The sequence below is a fragment of the Staurois parvus genome, unplaced genomic scaffold (genome assembly GCF_062004578.1).
Source record: "Staurois parvus isolate SC_StPar_1 unplaced genomic scaffold, SC_StPar_1.0 ptg003631l, whole genome shotgun sequence".
Taxonomy (NCBI): domain Eukaryota; kingdom Metazoa; phylum Chordata; class Amphibia; order Anura; family Ranidae; genus Staurois; species Staurois parvus.
The window spans coordinates 15,700-30,562 of NW_028321427.1; the positions used below are offsets into that span (position 1 = coordinate 15,700).

Here is a 14,863-nt window from a genome sequence, read left to right on the forward strand (position 1 = left end):
CATAAGAAGACAGGGATCAGGGACATGGAATGGCTGCTCTCTGTCTAGTCTATCCTTCTAATCTCTCTTCCTTCTCCATCTCTGTTTGGTCTCATCACTCCCTCTATCTAGCGCCATCTACATCTCTCTCTGTCTGCTTTAGTCTTCCCTTTCCCTCGTCCCTTTTATTTTTCCTTTCCGCTTTCCTTCCCTTTTTCTATCCCCCCCCCCTTCCCCATTTTTCCCTTTTTTCCTCACTTCCCTTTTACCCATTCCTTTGTTTCCCTTTCCTTTCCTTTTATTTTCCCTTTTCTTTTCTCCTTTCCGCTCTCCTTCTCTTTTTCTGCCCCCCCCCCTTTTCCTCTCCTCTTCCCTCCATCTGTATATCTGTCTTCTTTATTTCCTCTCATTTCCTCTTTCTTTCTCCCTTCCTTCTATTTCATTCTCTTTCTATCTCTCCCCCTTTTATCTCTCTGTATATTTATATTTTTATACTTTTATTCTATGTCTTTCTGTCTATCTGGCGTTCTGCCCCCCCCCCCCCAGTATTTGTAGCGGTTCCCGTGTACCACGTTCTGTAGAGTCGGATGCGGTTCCATTAGTCAGGTTTGTTTTGTTGAATTTGGTTTTCACGGATGGAGATGAGCGGGAAGCCTGTGGCTGAGCCATGACCCCCCTCCTGTATTACAGAGTCCTTCTTACTGTCCCCAGGGTCTGCGAGTGATGAGGGGGAGTCGGACTCGGTGACCGTGGCGTTTGACGATGGAGATCGGGGAAGAATCACACTCAACAACATCCGCCTGCTGCCTCCCGACTTCACCATTCAGTGTAAGTGTTGATCCACCTAATCCGAGTCCGGGGGGGGGGGGGGGGGACCGCAGCTTGTACCGTGTGTCTTCCAGTCTGGGGGGGGCTGCAGCTTGTACCGTGTGTCTTCCAGTCTGGGGGGGACTGCAGCTTGTACCGTGTGTCTTCCAGTCTGGGGGGGACTGCAGCTTTTACCATGTGTCTTCCAGTCTGGGGGGGACTGCAGCTTGTATTGTGTCTTCCAGTCGGGGGGGACTGCAGCTTGTATTGTGTCTTCCAGTCGGGGGGACTGCAGCTTGTACCGTGTGTCTTCCAGTACGGGGGGGGGGGGCTGCAGCTTGTATTGTGTCTTCCAGTATGGGGGGACTGCAGCTTGTATTGTGTCTTCCAGTCTGGGGGGGGCTGCAGCTTGTGCCATGTGTCTTCCAGTATGGGGGGGACTGCAGCTTGTACCGTGTGTCTTCCAGTATGGGGGGGACTGCAGCTTGTACCATGTGTCTTCCAGTCTGGGGGGGACTGCAGCTTGTATTGTGTCTTCCAGTCGGGGGGGACTGCAGCTTGTATTGTGTCTTCCAGTCGGGGGGACTGCAGCTTGTACCGTGTGTCTTCCAGTACGGGGGGGGGGGGGGCTGCAGCTTGTATTGTGTCTTCCAGTATGGGGGGGACTGCAGCTTGTATTGTGTCTTCCAGTCTGGGGGGGGGCTGCAGCTTGTGCCATGTGTCTTCCAGTATGGGGGGGACTGCAGATTGTACCGTGTGTCTTCCAGTCGGGGGGACTGCAGCTTGTACCGTGTGTCTTCCAGTACGGGGGGGGCTGCAGCTTGTACCGTGTGTCTTCCAGTCTGGGGGGGACTGCAGCTTGTACCGTGTGTCTTCCAGTCTGGGGGGGGCTGCAGATTGTACCGTGTGTCTTCCAGTCTGGGGGGGACTGCAGCTTGTACCGTGTGTCTTCCAGTCTGGGGGACTGCAGCTTGTATTGTGTGTCTTCCAGTCTGGGGGGGACTGCAGCTTGTACCGTGTGTCTTCCAGTCTGGGGGGACTGCAGCTTGTATTGTGTCTTCCAGTCTGGGGGGGACTGCAGCTTGTACCGTGTGTCTTCCAGTCTGGGGGGGGACTGCAGCTTGTATTGTGTCTTCCAGTCTGGGGGGGACTGCAGCTTGTACCGTGTGTCTTCCAGTCTGGGGGGGACTGCAGCTTGTACCGTGTGTCTTCCAGTCTGGGGGGGACTGCAGCTTGTACCGTGTGTCTTCCAGTCTGGGGGGGACTGCAGCTTGTATTGTGTCTTCCAGTCGGGGGGGGACTGCAGCTTGTACCGTGTGTCTTCCAGTACGGGGGGGACTGCAGCTTGTACCGTGTGTCTTCCAGTCTGGGGGGGACTGCAGCTTGTACCGTGTGTCTTCCAGTCTGGGGGGGACTGCAGCTTGTACCGTGTGTCTTCCAGTCTGGGGGGGGACTGCAGCTTGTACCGTGTGTCTTCCAGTACGGGGGGGACTGCAGCTTGTACCGTGTGTCTTCCAGTCTGGGGGGGGGACTGCAGCTTGTACCGTGTGTCTTCCAGTCTGGGGGGGGACTGCAGCTTGTACCGTGTGTCTTCCAGTCTGGGGGGGGACTGCCAGCTTGTACCGTGTGTCTTCCAGTCTGGGGGGGGACTGCAGCTTGTATTGTGTCTTCCAGTCTGGGGGGGACTGCAGCTTGTACCGTGTGTCTTCCAGTCTGGGGGGGACTGCAGCTTGTACCGTGTGTCTTCCAGTCTGGGGGGACTGCAGCTTGTACCATGTGTCTTCCAGTCTGGGGGGGGGGACTGCAGCTTGTGTGTCTTTTACATTTCTGCTCGATAAATGGAGCTGCGATTTAGAATTCAGGACTAATGACAAACCAGGGACCAGATTGTGTTTTTCTGTCGATGTTCTTGGAGCCAACCTGGATGGAACTGGCCCATGTGACCTCTGACAGTAGATACTTCTGGCCATATTATGGATTGATTGGAGCTCCCAATGGTGGTGTTGGGTCCCTCAGCCTTGGGAACTACCATAGAGAAGAAGGTGGAAGTCTAGTCTCTGAGTTGTTAAGCCATTTCTTGGACCTACTGTGGTTCAGCAGCTTTGCAGGGACAGTGCACCGAAGCAACTCCTCACCCCGCTGGTTTCCTCTACAGTTTCTTGATGGTTCTGTTTGCAGGCCCTGGGCCCAGATAGAGCTTTCTTGTCAACACATCATATAATAAGGTGGTCCAAATGCAATTAACAAAGAGCTGGGGCCAGTGCGACACAGGTCCCTAGGTGTTCTGGCTAGTGCACTAAGGAACCCACATGGTCACCACTCTGGCCCATGTAAATGATCACCACCAATCATATCTATAAAGCAGCTGGTCATGGGTTGTCCCAGGTATAGGCTTAGGCGTAAGTGTGTGTCAGGTCCATCTCCGGCCCTTGGGATGGCATAGGGCTTTCATGCACAACCTCCATGTTCCCAAAGCCATGGTTGTGGTTTCCCCTTCTGTGCCATAGGCCCCACCACATGGGCCACTATGAAGAGGTCCACACTGCTCCATCTTCCCCTCCAGACCCCAAACCCCCCATCTCTGGCCCCTTTCACGCTTCATATGGGTCTCCCCCTTAGCTCCACACCAATGGATGGGTACAATCTATCAAGGGCAGTAACCCCCGTCTTACAGGCTGGCAAGTTAAAGGTAGCATGGAAACCCCTTTAAAACTCTTTAGACTTTAATTTAAAACCCGAGGCCTTCTTGAACCCTTCCTTTTACCCATGTAAGGTCAATATTCATAGTAATAAACTGTTCCCAATACACAGTTTGATTTATCGGCCTTCCTATTGATCTGCAGGCACAGAACCCTCCCCAGCTCTACTGCTGTCAGCTGAAAGCCGTAGAACTAAGCGGTTTGCCAGTAACACAACTACTACATCGGAGTCCTCACAGACCCCAGGCCTGGACAACCGAGAGGCAGCAGACACATCGAGAAACACTGGCAAGAAAACCTTGAGTAAGGAGAAATCAGGTGAGTGACAGGAAGTGAAAGCCACGAGTAAAGCATCCATTGTTCCGAAAATATCACTTTTGAGTGGATTAGATACAAATTTTGCATTTAGAGGCAGAATATATACGTTTTATAAGGAGTCTTGCTGTGGACACGTGCCTGCTGGGATTTGGAGCCTAGTCAAGGGTACGGCTACAGTTCGGATAAAAAAAAAAAAGTAATTGTCATTTTACTAAATTGTTTCATTATGGATCATTTATATGTCATGTTTCTCTTTTTCCTGCAGATAAAGTGGATGTGTTCAACTCAGGTGCAAAGACTCCACTGCCTGCCACCAACTTCCTGGGTCGCTCGAGCAGTATGGAGTTGAGCTGGCCTTCTCAAGGCAAGCGTCGAGCTGGAAACAAGACAAGCGGTGGTCTTCACGATCCCTTCCAATCCCAAGGGAGCATCAAAAAACAAAAATCTCGGGAGCAGCCACATGTATTCGGTAATGGTTTTGGGGCAGACTCCTTCAGCAGCCTGGCCAACTCCTACAGCCCCTTTGGAGGCAGTGCCAACAGTGGCATTGCAGCAGGACAAAAGCCAATACGGACAAAGAAAGGGGAGAGGCCGGAGGAGGAGGACAAGGGCAAGGGCGGGAAACGCAAGTCGGGTAACGAGTTTCTAGTCAAGCTTGACCACGAGGGAGTTATGTCTCCGAAAACAAAGAACGGTAAAGCCCTCCTGCTGTGCGACAAAGACTTTGGGCTGCGGATTGGACAGAGCTATGGTGCTTCATCGGGATTGGCCAAGGACAAGAAACGGAAGCCACCTCTGCACGAGCACCTGTCCATGGGCCTTGCACTTGGGAAGTACACTGGGCAAGCCGAATATGGCGTGAACTGTGACAGTGACTGCTCATTCTCTGATCAGGATGAGGAGGATAGTGCGGGGGGACTGCGAGCAAGGGTTCAGTCTAGATTTCTGGCAGGACTATCGGTTTCTTCTTCCTCCTCTGGGTCTTCTTCATCTTCTAGCTCTGGCTCCTTATCCAGCTCCAGCATATGCTCTACGGACAATGAGGACTTTTCGGAGAGTTCAGACGAAGCGGACTCTGCCATGCTTTTGCAGCCCTGCCTCACGCATCCTGTGCCTGCTTTGTTAGCGCAGCACGCCGAGGATGGCGGACAAGGGTCCCGGGGTTGCTTTGTCTCAGGACAAAAAGCCAAACAGAGGAGGAAAGGGACCCCTTCAAATTTTCCTAAAACCAAAGAGCCCCTACCTAGACAGCAACGCCTGCCCTCTGTGGAAAACCGGCCAAAGATTTCCACCTTCCTACCCGCACGCCAGCTCTGGAGGTGGTCCGGAGAGCCTACTCAGGTAAGACGTCTTCCTTACGGCACTTGACACCCGAATCGGTACACTTGTTATTTGTTCTACAGTTCACAAAAACATCCCTCAAGTTCAGCCTTTCATCTTCCATAATCCCAACGTCAGGACTAGGACTGGTCATCCTTTAGATTGAACATTAGGAGAGATTTGAAATGTGTGACGCCATTGGCCTTCTGTGAGATCCTGGAAAGGTGAAGAATCCCAAATATAGTGAGAAGGTCCATACTGTGCTGGAACATCTTCTCATGAGATTTGGGATCCTCAGCTTTTCTGGTCGGAGGACCCGTGAAGGACTAAGAGCACAAGATGGAGTAAGATGAGTAGGTTCTTCCCTTTTCTGCTTAGGTTTCATTTTATCATGGAGGAGTGGAAATTTAGAATGTAAGTGGACCTGTCATTTTATAGCCCAGGGTTTACCTTTATTCTCTCTCATTCTCTTCCAAAATATCTATAACATCCAGCTGGTTGGAAGATTTCTATCTACATTTTATCTTCATGTGTGCCACTGTTTTGATAGAATGGTTCTTATAATATTCCCTTACCTCCTCCTCCCGGTGGCCCTTTAGGTGGGCATTAATGCCCAGGAGAAAATAGAGGAGAGAGAGGTGCGCCAGACTGAGCGTAGAAGGAAGGTAAACGTTTATTGCACACAGGTTTAAAAAAACTCACAAGAGGTTGGTGTATATCAGGCATCAAATATTGAATTGGAGGACGTCATCTGAGCGGGATCTCTGGAGCGGATGGCTGAGGTTCCAGGGGCCAAGGCTACTGTGATAGCTGGTGCTCATTAGCGGGTCCCAAGGGAGGAGTGAGGAGGGCAGATGGATGTCCAGGGAGTCGCGGTGCCGGGAGGAACCGGATCTCTAAAGCAGGTGTGCCTGGCCTCTCCAGCCAGCGTGGGTTAGGTCACGTAGGGAAAAGCCAGCCGGGAACGCAGCCAAGATGGCCGCCGGGCGGAAGTGACGTCAGGACGTAGCATGGAGCCGCAGGAAGGGGCGGTCTCCGCGACTCCCTGGAGTCTGCAAGATCCCCCACTCCCACCCAGAACTACCAAAGCTGCATGACCCCCACCATACATCCCATACCCCCTCCACTATCATTTCTTTCCCCCCCTTCCCTCTTAGTCCCACGGAGAAGTCCCTATATTCTCCTACAGCAGAACTTCCTCATCTCCTTATGACTTTTATGGGTATTATACCCACAAGTACCTCTCCTGCGCCAATACGCACTTCTGTCCCTTAATGCCCAGGAGGCTGCAAAGCTTCTGTACCATATGATTGGCTCTCACAGCGGTCATGTGATCGTAAACCTGTCCCGGAAAAAAGACACAAGTCCACCTAGCGCAACCAATAGTAAAAAAAAATAGATGCCCACGAATGATCGGGAGGAAGGCTTCATCCAGTTTGCTCCATAGACGGACCAGCACTGTGCTATTCAGATGATTGGCTCCTTGTACTACCGCTCCCTCTACCAGTCTGAGCTTTACTGTATAGGCCAAGAAAGAAGCTGAAGTCAAGACAAATTCTAGTACTTTCCTATTTTGCCTTCATGAAAAAAATGATTTTGTGTATTAATATATATGTAGAGCGGCCATACAGTGAGGAACAGAAGTATTTGAACCCCCTGCGATTCTGCAGGTTCTCCCACTTCTCCATCATGGAGGGTCTGACATTCACATTGCAGGGGATTCCCACTCTGAGGACAGAATTCAGGAGATCACATTGCAGGGGATTCCCACTCTGAGGACAGAATTCAGGAGATCACATTGCAGGGGATTCCCACTCTGAGGACAGAATTCAGGAGATCACATTGCAGGGGATTCCCACTCTGAGGACAGAATTCAGGAGATCACATTGCAGGGGATTCCCACTCTGAGGACAGAATTCAGGAGATCACATTGCAGGGGATTCCCACTCTGAGGACAGAATTCAGGAGATCACATTGCAGGGGATTCCCACTCTGAGGACAGAATTCAGGAGATCACATTGCAGGGGATTCCCACTCTGAGGACAGAATTCAGGAGATCACATTGCAGGGGATTCCCACTCTCAGGACAGAATTCAGGAGATCACATTGCAGGGGATTCCCACTCTGAGGACAGAATTCAGGAGATCACATTGCAGGGGATTCCCACTCTGAGGACAGAATTCAGGAGATCACATTGCAGGGGATTCCCACTCTGAGGACAGAATTCAGGAGATCACATTGCAGGGGATTCCCACTCTCAGGACAGAATTCAGGAGATCACATTGCAGGGGATTCCCACTCTGAGGACAGAATTCAGGAGATCACATTGCAGGGGATTCCCACTCTGAGGACAGAATTCAGGAGATCACATTGCAGGGGATTCCCACTCTCAGGACAGAATTCAGGAGATCACATTGCAGGGGATTCCCACTCTGAGGACAGAATTCAGGAGATCACATTGTATGATTTGTAAAGAATGTATTTGTCTCGCACGGCTGAACAGAAGTATTTGAACCCCTGAGAAGCAGCAAGAATTCTGGCTCTCAGAGACCTGTTACTGCACCTTTATAAAGCCCCCCTCTACTCCACTCATTCATCTCACTTAGTAGCACCTGTCTGAGCTCTATAAAGACACCTGTCCACCCCACAGTTAGTCAGATGCCAACTACTACCATGGGCAAGACCAAAGAGCTGTCAAAAGACACCAGAGACAAAACTGTGGACCTCCACAAGGCTGGAAAGGGCTACGGGGCAATTGCCAAGCACCTACAATGTGAATGTCAGACCCTCCATGATGGAGAAGTGGGAGAACTTGCAGAATCGCAGGGGGTTCAAATACTTCTGTTCCTCACTGTACTTATTGTTCATATCTGCCCGGAGTTCGGTGATGAGGGTGGGCTCTTGAAATGTAAATCCTGGCATGGTTTTGAAACAACATATATGGAGTTGCAAAAAAAAGATTGCAAATGCTATATAGAGGTCCTTTGACTCGAATAATCTCCTCTGATAGGATTGCCAAATGTAGCCAACCAGATTGTTTCTCTTCTCTCCAGAGGCGGGGGATGAAAGGAAAAGCAAGAAAACTCTTCTACAAGTCAATTGTGCGGGGGAAGGAGACCTTGCATGTGGGCGAATGTGCAGTTTTCCTGTCGGCCGGACGCCCAAACCTGCCCTACATTGGACGCATCGAGAGCATGTGGGAATCCTGGGGCGGCAATATGGTGGTGAAAGTCAAGTGGTTTTACCATCCTGAAGAAACGAAACTGGGCAAAAGGCACAGCGATGGCAAAGTAAGAATCTAGTGATGTTCAATTGAGCTCTTTAAGGATTGTCTAGTCGAAGGCCAACACCACCCAAAACCCATCTCAGCCTGAGTAAGAAAGACATGTTGTCTGTGAACATACGACTGTCTAGGTTGGTTGGAGCTTGGCCGTAAAGGGCAGCTTCACTCACTCGTAGGCGTAATAACCCCTCCAACATCTAAAACGGCCTTTCTCAATAAAGCTTCTGTGGAACCCTTGGGTTCCTCCAGAGGTTCCCAGGGGCTCCTTGAGCAATGGGCAATTTAAGCCTCTCAGATAAGTAGCCACTGACACCAATGGTCTTTTTATCTATCTATACAGTGGCTAAATGGTTAGCACTTCTGCCTGGCAGTACTCTGGTCGTTGGTTCAAATCCCAACCACGGTGCCACCTGCCTGGAATTTGCATGTTCTCCCTGTGCCTATGTGAGTTTCCTCTGTGTACTCCGGTTTCCTCCCACACTCCAAAGACATGCTGGTAGGTTAATTGGCTCCTGTCTAAATTGGCCTTAGTATATGTATGTATGAATGTGAGTTAGGGACCTTAGATTATATGCTCCTCGGGGGCGGGGACTGATGGGAATGTACAATATATATGTAAAGTGTTACCAAAATTGATGGTGCTATAAAAGTACCTGAAATAAAGGTGAATTATTCCCAGTGGCCACAAGGTTGGTTTGAGCTGAACCTTAACGGCCATCTTCACAACCCCTCCAACATCTAGTACAACCTTTCTGAACTAGGGGTCCTCCAGAGGTTGCCAAGGGTTCCTTAAGCTAGGGGCAAATCAAGCCTCTCAGATAAGTAACCACTGACACCAATGGTCTTTTTATCAATCTATAAGGGGGAGTTATTCCCAGTGGCCATAAGGTTGGTTGGAGCTTGGCTGTAAAGGCCAGCTGCACTCACTAGTAGACTTTATAACTCCTCCAACATCTAGATCAGCCTTTCTCAAAGAAGGGTTTTATGGAACCCTGGGGTTCCTCCAAAGGTTGCCTGTAGGGTTCCTTGAGCAATGCCTCTCAGATAAGTAACCACTGACACCAATGGTCTTTTTTTTCTATCTATAAAGGTGAATTATTCCCAGTGGCCACAAGGTTGGTTTGAACTGGACCTTAACGGCCAGCTTCACTCACTAGTAGACTTTATAACCCCTCCAACATCTAGTACAACCTTTCTGAACTAGGGGTCTTCCAGAGGTTGTCAAGGGTTCCTTAAGCTAGGGGCAAATCAAGCCTCTCAGATAAGTAACCACTGACACCAATGGTCTTTTTATCAATCTATAAGGGGGAGTTATTCCCAGTGGCCACAAGGTTGGTTGGAGTTTGGCCGTAAAGGCCAGCTTCACTCACTAGTAGGTTTAATAACTCCTCCAACATCTAGAGCAAATTTCTCAAGTAAGGGTTTTATGGAGCCCTAGGGTTCCTCCAGAGGTTGCCTGTAGGGTTCCTTGAGCAATGGGCATTTCAGGCCTCCCAGATAAATAACCCCTGATACCAGTCATCATTTTATCTATCTATATGGAGGGGGGTTATTCCCAATGGGCACAGATGTAAGTAGCCCCCTCCCCTGTGATAATCACACCAATGTACAGTGAGCTGTAGGTAGTCATTATTAGAAGGGGCCTAAAAAGTCACTACAAGGGTTCCTCCATGTTAGTTTGAGGTCCGGTCTGGTCTGCCTTGGACAGTCCATTGTTCTGATTTCTCTAGTTTGCTCCTTCTGGACCTGCAATGACCATCTATAATGGTGTTACTATCAAAAATCTCGAAAAGTTGTAGGCCTGTTTTATGTTTTGTAGAGTTCACTAGGAGAGGGTTCCACCATATTTTGGCTTTGTAATGTCCCAACAGTTGGACTAAGCCGGGGGTTTTGTTGGGAATATCCCAACCTTGGAGTCCTGAAGATATAAGAAGTCAGAATGGTGGTGTCCATTTTGTCAGATGTACCTACCATGAATGATTTACATCGCAGACCAATCCCCTCAACCACAAGGCAACCCTGAGAGAGGGTCATGTTCTGGACCCTTCACAATCAGGGGCGGACTGACCATTTGGAAACGCAGGCACTGCCCAAGGGCCCGGGGTCAGTAGGGGGCCCCATGAGATGCCCCTGGTACCTTTTTCATAGGCTGTTTTGAGTTTGGGCAAGGACACAGGGGCCACATGATCCCCTATTGCCCAGGGGCCCCATGCGCTGTCACTCCGCCTCTGTTCACAATCATGTTGGCGCAGGGGTCTTCAGTCATCCTCCATAGCCATCTGTCTGAGTTCTGGTGCACTTGAGTTAGGATTTGCCCTTTGTCACATGACTTTCTCAATGCGTTTTCCTGAGTAACTTCTGTTCTTTTCCCCGCCCCCGCAGAACGCATTGTACCAGTCGTCGCACGAGGATGAAAATGACGTACAGACAATCTCACACAAGTGCCAGGTGGTGAGCCGCCAGCAGTATGAAAAGATGAGCCACAGCAAGCGCTACCAGGACCGGCAAAACCTCTATTACCTGGCAGGGACCTATGACCCGGGAACTGGGAGGCTGGTGACCGCAGAGGGTGTGCCGGTGCTGTGCTGAAATGCCACTCGGGAGTTAACTGAGGGGGGAAGGGTATCACTCTTACTAGACAGCACTTCGCACCATCGGTAGCATGTACCAATCCAGAATCCTCGATTTACACGATCGTTCACATCCACCAACCCTCACAGAAACGAATACGCACAATTCCCGGCCACCTAAGAGGCGAACAACGCGTGGAACCGCCACGCAAACACTAACCCAAGACCACGGCCTCCTGATGCCCCTCCGGGAGTGGCACGGACTCGGGCCGTTCCTGAAATCAGTCGATCTTTCTCCGTTAGGGAGATCCGGTTACACATTTCTGATCAGGTTTGACGCTCCATGATGTACGAGGCATTGGGGGCACCCCACACTAAAGAACTGTCGCTCGGGCCTCTTCACACCACAGCGACTCTTTATATTCCTTTTTGTTTCATTTTTATTTCCTTTTAGTAAAAACCTCAGTGATGTTATCACAGATGTGTCCAGATGTCGCCACACACCAGACAATCGTAGAAGACCAGATCTCTGACTGTCCAACTTTGTGTTCTCCATAATTCTCTGAAGGCACAATTGCACAGGTTCTGTTGCTTGGGCCATTTTTAAGCCGATGTTTTTGAAGAGCAAACATTTTTTTAAAAAATTGGTTTGTTCCTTCGGGCAATCGTCTAGACGACAGAAACATTTCAAACTCTACAGGAGCCGTATGTCTCTCCTTGGACCTCTTTCAATCATGGTCCAAAAATCCAAATCTTTGAATAGATTATTTTGGATTCATTTTGATACTGGTCCAAAAATCGATATTTTTTTGGGATCTATTTTGATATTGGTCCAAAAATTTCAATCTTCAAATATTTTGTTTTTTTAGATTCATTTTAGAATTTATAAAAAAAAAAAATCTGATATTTTTTACATTAAAATTAATGTATGTATTGTTCCAAAAATCAGAATCTTTGAAGAGATGTTTTTGGATCCACGCTGACATTTGTCCAAGAAAAGGAATCTTTGAATGATTGATCTTTGGATCTATTTTGATATTGGTCCAAAAATTTAAATCTTTAAATATTTGTTTTTTTTAGATTCATTTTAGAATTTAATAAAAAAAAAATCTGATTTTTTACATTAAAATTAATGTATGTATTGTTCCAAAAATCTGAATCTTTGAATAGATGTTTTTGGATCCACGCTGACATTTGTCCAAGAAAAGGAATCTTTGAATGATTGAGCTTTGGATCTTTTTTGATATTGGTCCAAACATTGAAAGATTTGAATAGATTTTTTTTATTTTTTATATTGGGTCAAAAATCAAAATCTTTAAATAGATTCATTTTAAAACTGGTCCAAAGAAATCTGAATTTTTACAGTTTAAAAAAAATTTTGTATTGTTCAAAAAATTTGAACTTTCGAATATGTTTTTGGATCCATGTTGAGGAATCGTGGAATGACTAATTTTTGGATCTGTTTTGATGTTGGTCCAAAAATGTAAATCTTTAAATAGATAGTTAGATCCATCATGAAATTGGCCCAAGAATCCTAACTTTAGAATGGATTGTTTTAAATTCCTGTTTGTTGTGCTTCAAAAATCAGAATCTTTGAATAGATTCTTTTAGATCTTTTTAGATATTGATCCAAAAATCAGAATGTCTGACAGATTTTTTTGGATCTATTTTGATATTGGTCCAAAAATTGAAATGATTGAATTGATGGTTTTCGGATCTATTTTGACATTGCTCAAAAATTTTTTAAATAATTTAATAGATTTTGGATCTTTTTTTGATCTTGATCCAAAAATTAAAACGATTGAATTGATGGTTTTTGGATCTATGTTGACATTGGTCCAAAATGTAAATCTTTAAAATAGATGTTTTTTGGATCCATCTTGAAATTGGTCCAAGATTCTTCATTTTTTAATAGATGGTTTTACATTCCTGTTTGTGATGCTCCAAAAATTGGAATCTTTCAATAGATGTTTTTAGGTCTCTGAAGATTTCGTTTCCTGGATGAATATCTAAAAAGACTGATTTTTTTTTTTACGAGTTTTAACATTGGTCCAAAAAATCTGGAATTTTTTTTTTTTTTTTTTTTTTTTACAAGTTTTAACATTGGTCCAAAAAAAAAGAAATCAGGATTTTTTTTTTCAAATGAATGGTTTTTGGGCAAGTTTTGATAATAGTAAAAAAAAAAATCTGAATTTTTGAATAGGTGTTTTTGAATTTTGAGGCCGGTGTTGAACAAATTTGACGGACAAAATGGTGCAACCAATCCTGTGCAGTCGAGCCTTGCTAACATCTCGTTTTTTGTAAGCCAACTTGGCCGATTTCCCCCCCCAACTCTCGATCGTTGCAGAGCAATGTATCTTCCAGAACAAATGCAAGACCGAACCCCGGAGGGAAGGGCTACAGGCAGCAAATGCTGGGATCGCCCTTTATTTGATTCCTGCCCAAAAATAGGTCTGCTCCTTAACAGTTTACAGTATTAATTTTTTTTTTTTTTTTTTTTTTTTTTACTTCAACCTCAGAGAACAGTTTCTGGTCAGGTGGTACAATGTAGCACTTCAGAACACTACATAAAAAAAAAACATACTACAGGAAAATGTCTAATAAACCACGGGGTGCTTATAATTTAAGGCACTTAACAGTATTTGCAGACGAAAAAAATACTGAATTACACGGTGCCCAAATTATACCGCTTTCACACACGGAGCATTAAAACTGCTGTGAAACTTTGTTTTTTATTTTTTGCCTTCAGGCTGCTCAAAAAAAAAAAAAAAATGTCCTCAACATTTTGTCGATTCTGAGATGCACGTATCAAACTGGTTTCTTTCCTAGCAAAACTGCTACATCCATCTTTTTTTTTTTTTTTTTCCATTAAGTTTTTTTTTTTTTTGTAATTATTTGTTTTTTTTTTTGTTTTTTTTCTGGGGAGGGAAGGGCGTGTTTATTTGTATTATTCCTAATTTATCTTCAACAGCCTCAAGTTTCAAGCCATATTCTCCCCAGTACCTCTTTCAGCTTTTCTTCCCGAAAGGCAAGATCAGGTGTAATAATTATCTATTTATTCACTGTGTAAATACAGAACTTCTTTTGGAAAGTTTTTATTAACAAAACAAAAAGTACAAAAAAAAAATCCTCAAAAAAAAATTTAAAAAAACTCGACGGGGGGGGGAAAAAAAAACAAAAAACCTTATTTTGCTGTCGCTAAAGTATAAATTATGCACTGTGTCCTCTTGGCAAGGCTGGGAATATTAGGAATTATGTATAATTTGTAATTATATCGGGAGTTGAAGAAAGTAAAAAAAAAAAAAAAAGCACTTGGGGTCTAGGCAGGGACTTGAAGGGGGCAATGAGAGACAATTTAAATATCTTAAAAATAAAAATCGTCACATTTAAATGCTTTTATTGTTAAAAAAACAAAAACAAAAAAACACCAAATTCCTGAAAATATGTAAATAGATTTGTCTGAAATATTTTTTTTTGTGTTGTTTAAGACATTTTTTAAGGAAAAAAAAGTAAAAGAAAATGTATTGGGAATGTCAATATGGTCCGATGGAATAAAAAGGAAATTATTATATAAATATATATTATATAAATTAAGAGTGGTTTGGTCTTTTTTTTTTAAGCCTTCGATGACGGATTCTACGCATTTTCACGTATTATTATTTTTTTATCAGTGGTCAGATATTATATTATGAGGATCTAATAATTTGCTATGAAGTTCTATAGGCTTTCTTGGATGGTTAGACAAAGGTGGCTTTTTAATTTTTAATTAATTTTTAATGATTAATTTAGACATTGAAATCTCTACACGTGCGTTCCCAGCTCCACCCCCTTGCTGTGGCCATAGGCAGGGTAATGATATTTTAAGACCTGGATTTTTTTTCGGTGAA

At 45.7% G+C, this 14,863-nt stretch overlaps 1 protein-coding gene across 1 annotated transcript; it reads left to right on the top strand.

Moving 5' to 3' along the window:
- Window positions 1-669: 669 nt before the first annotated feature.
- LOC149427605 (BAH and coiled-coil domain-containing protein 1-like) lies at window positions 670-14,570 on the top strand (the record flags this gene model as incomplete). The annotated part of the gene is made up of 5 exons (XM_089667860.1): window positions 670-807; window positions 3,630-3,803; window positions 4,069-5,144; window positions 8,177-8,413; window positions 10,789-14,570. Coding segments are annotated over 5 exons (1,832 nt in total), but the record flags the coding sequence as incomplete, so codon positions are not given.
- Window positions 14,571-14,863: the final 293 nt, after the last annotated feature.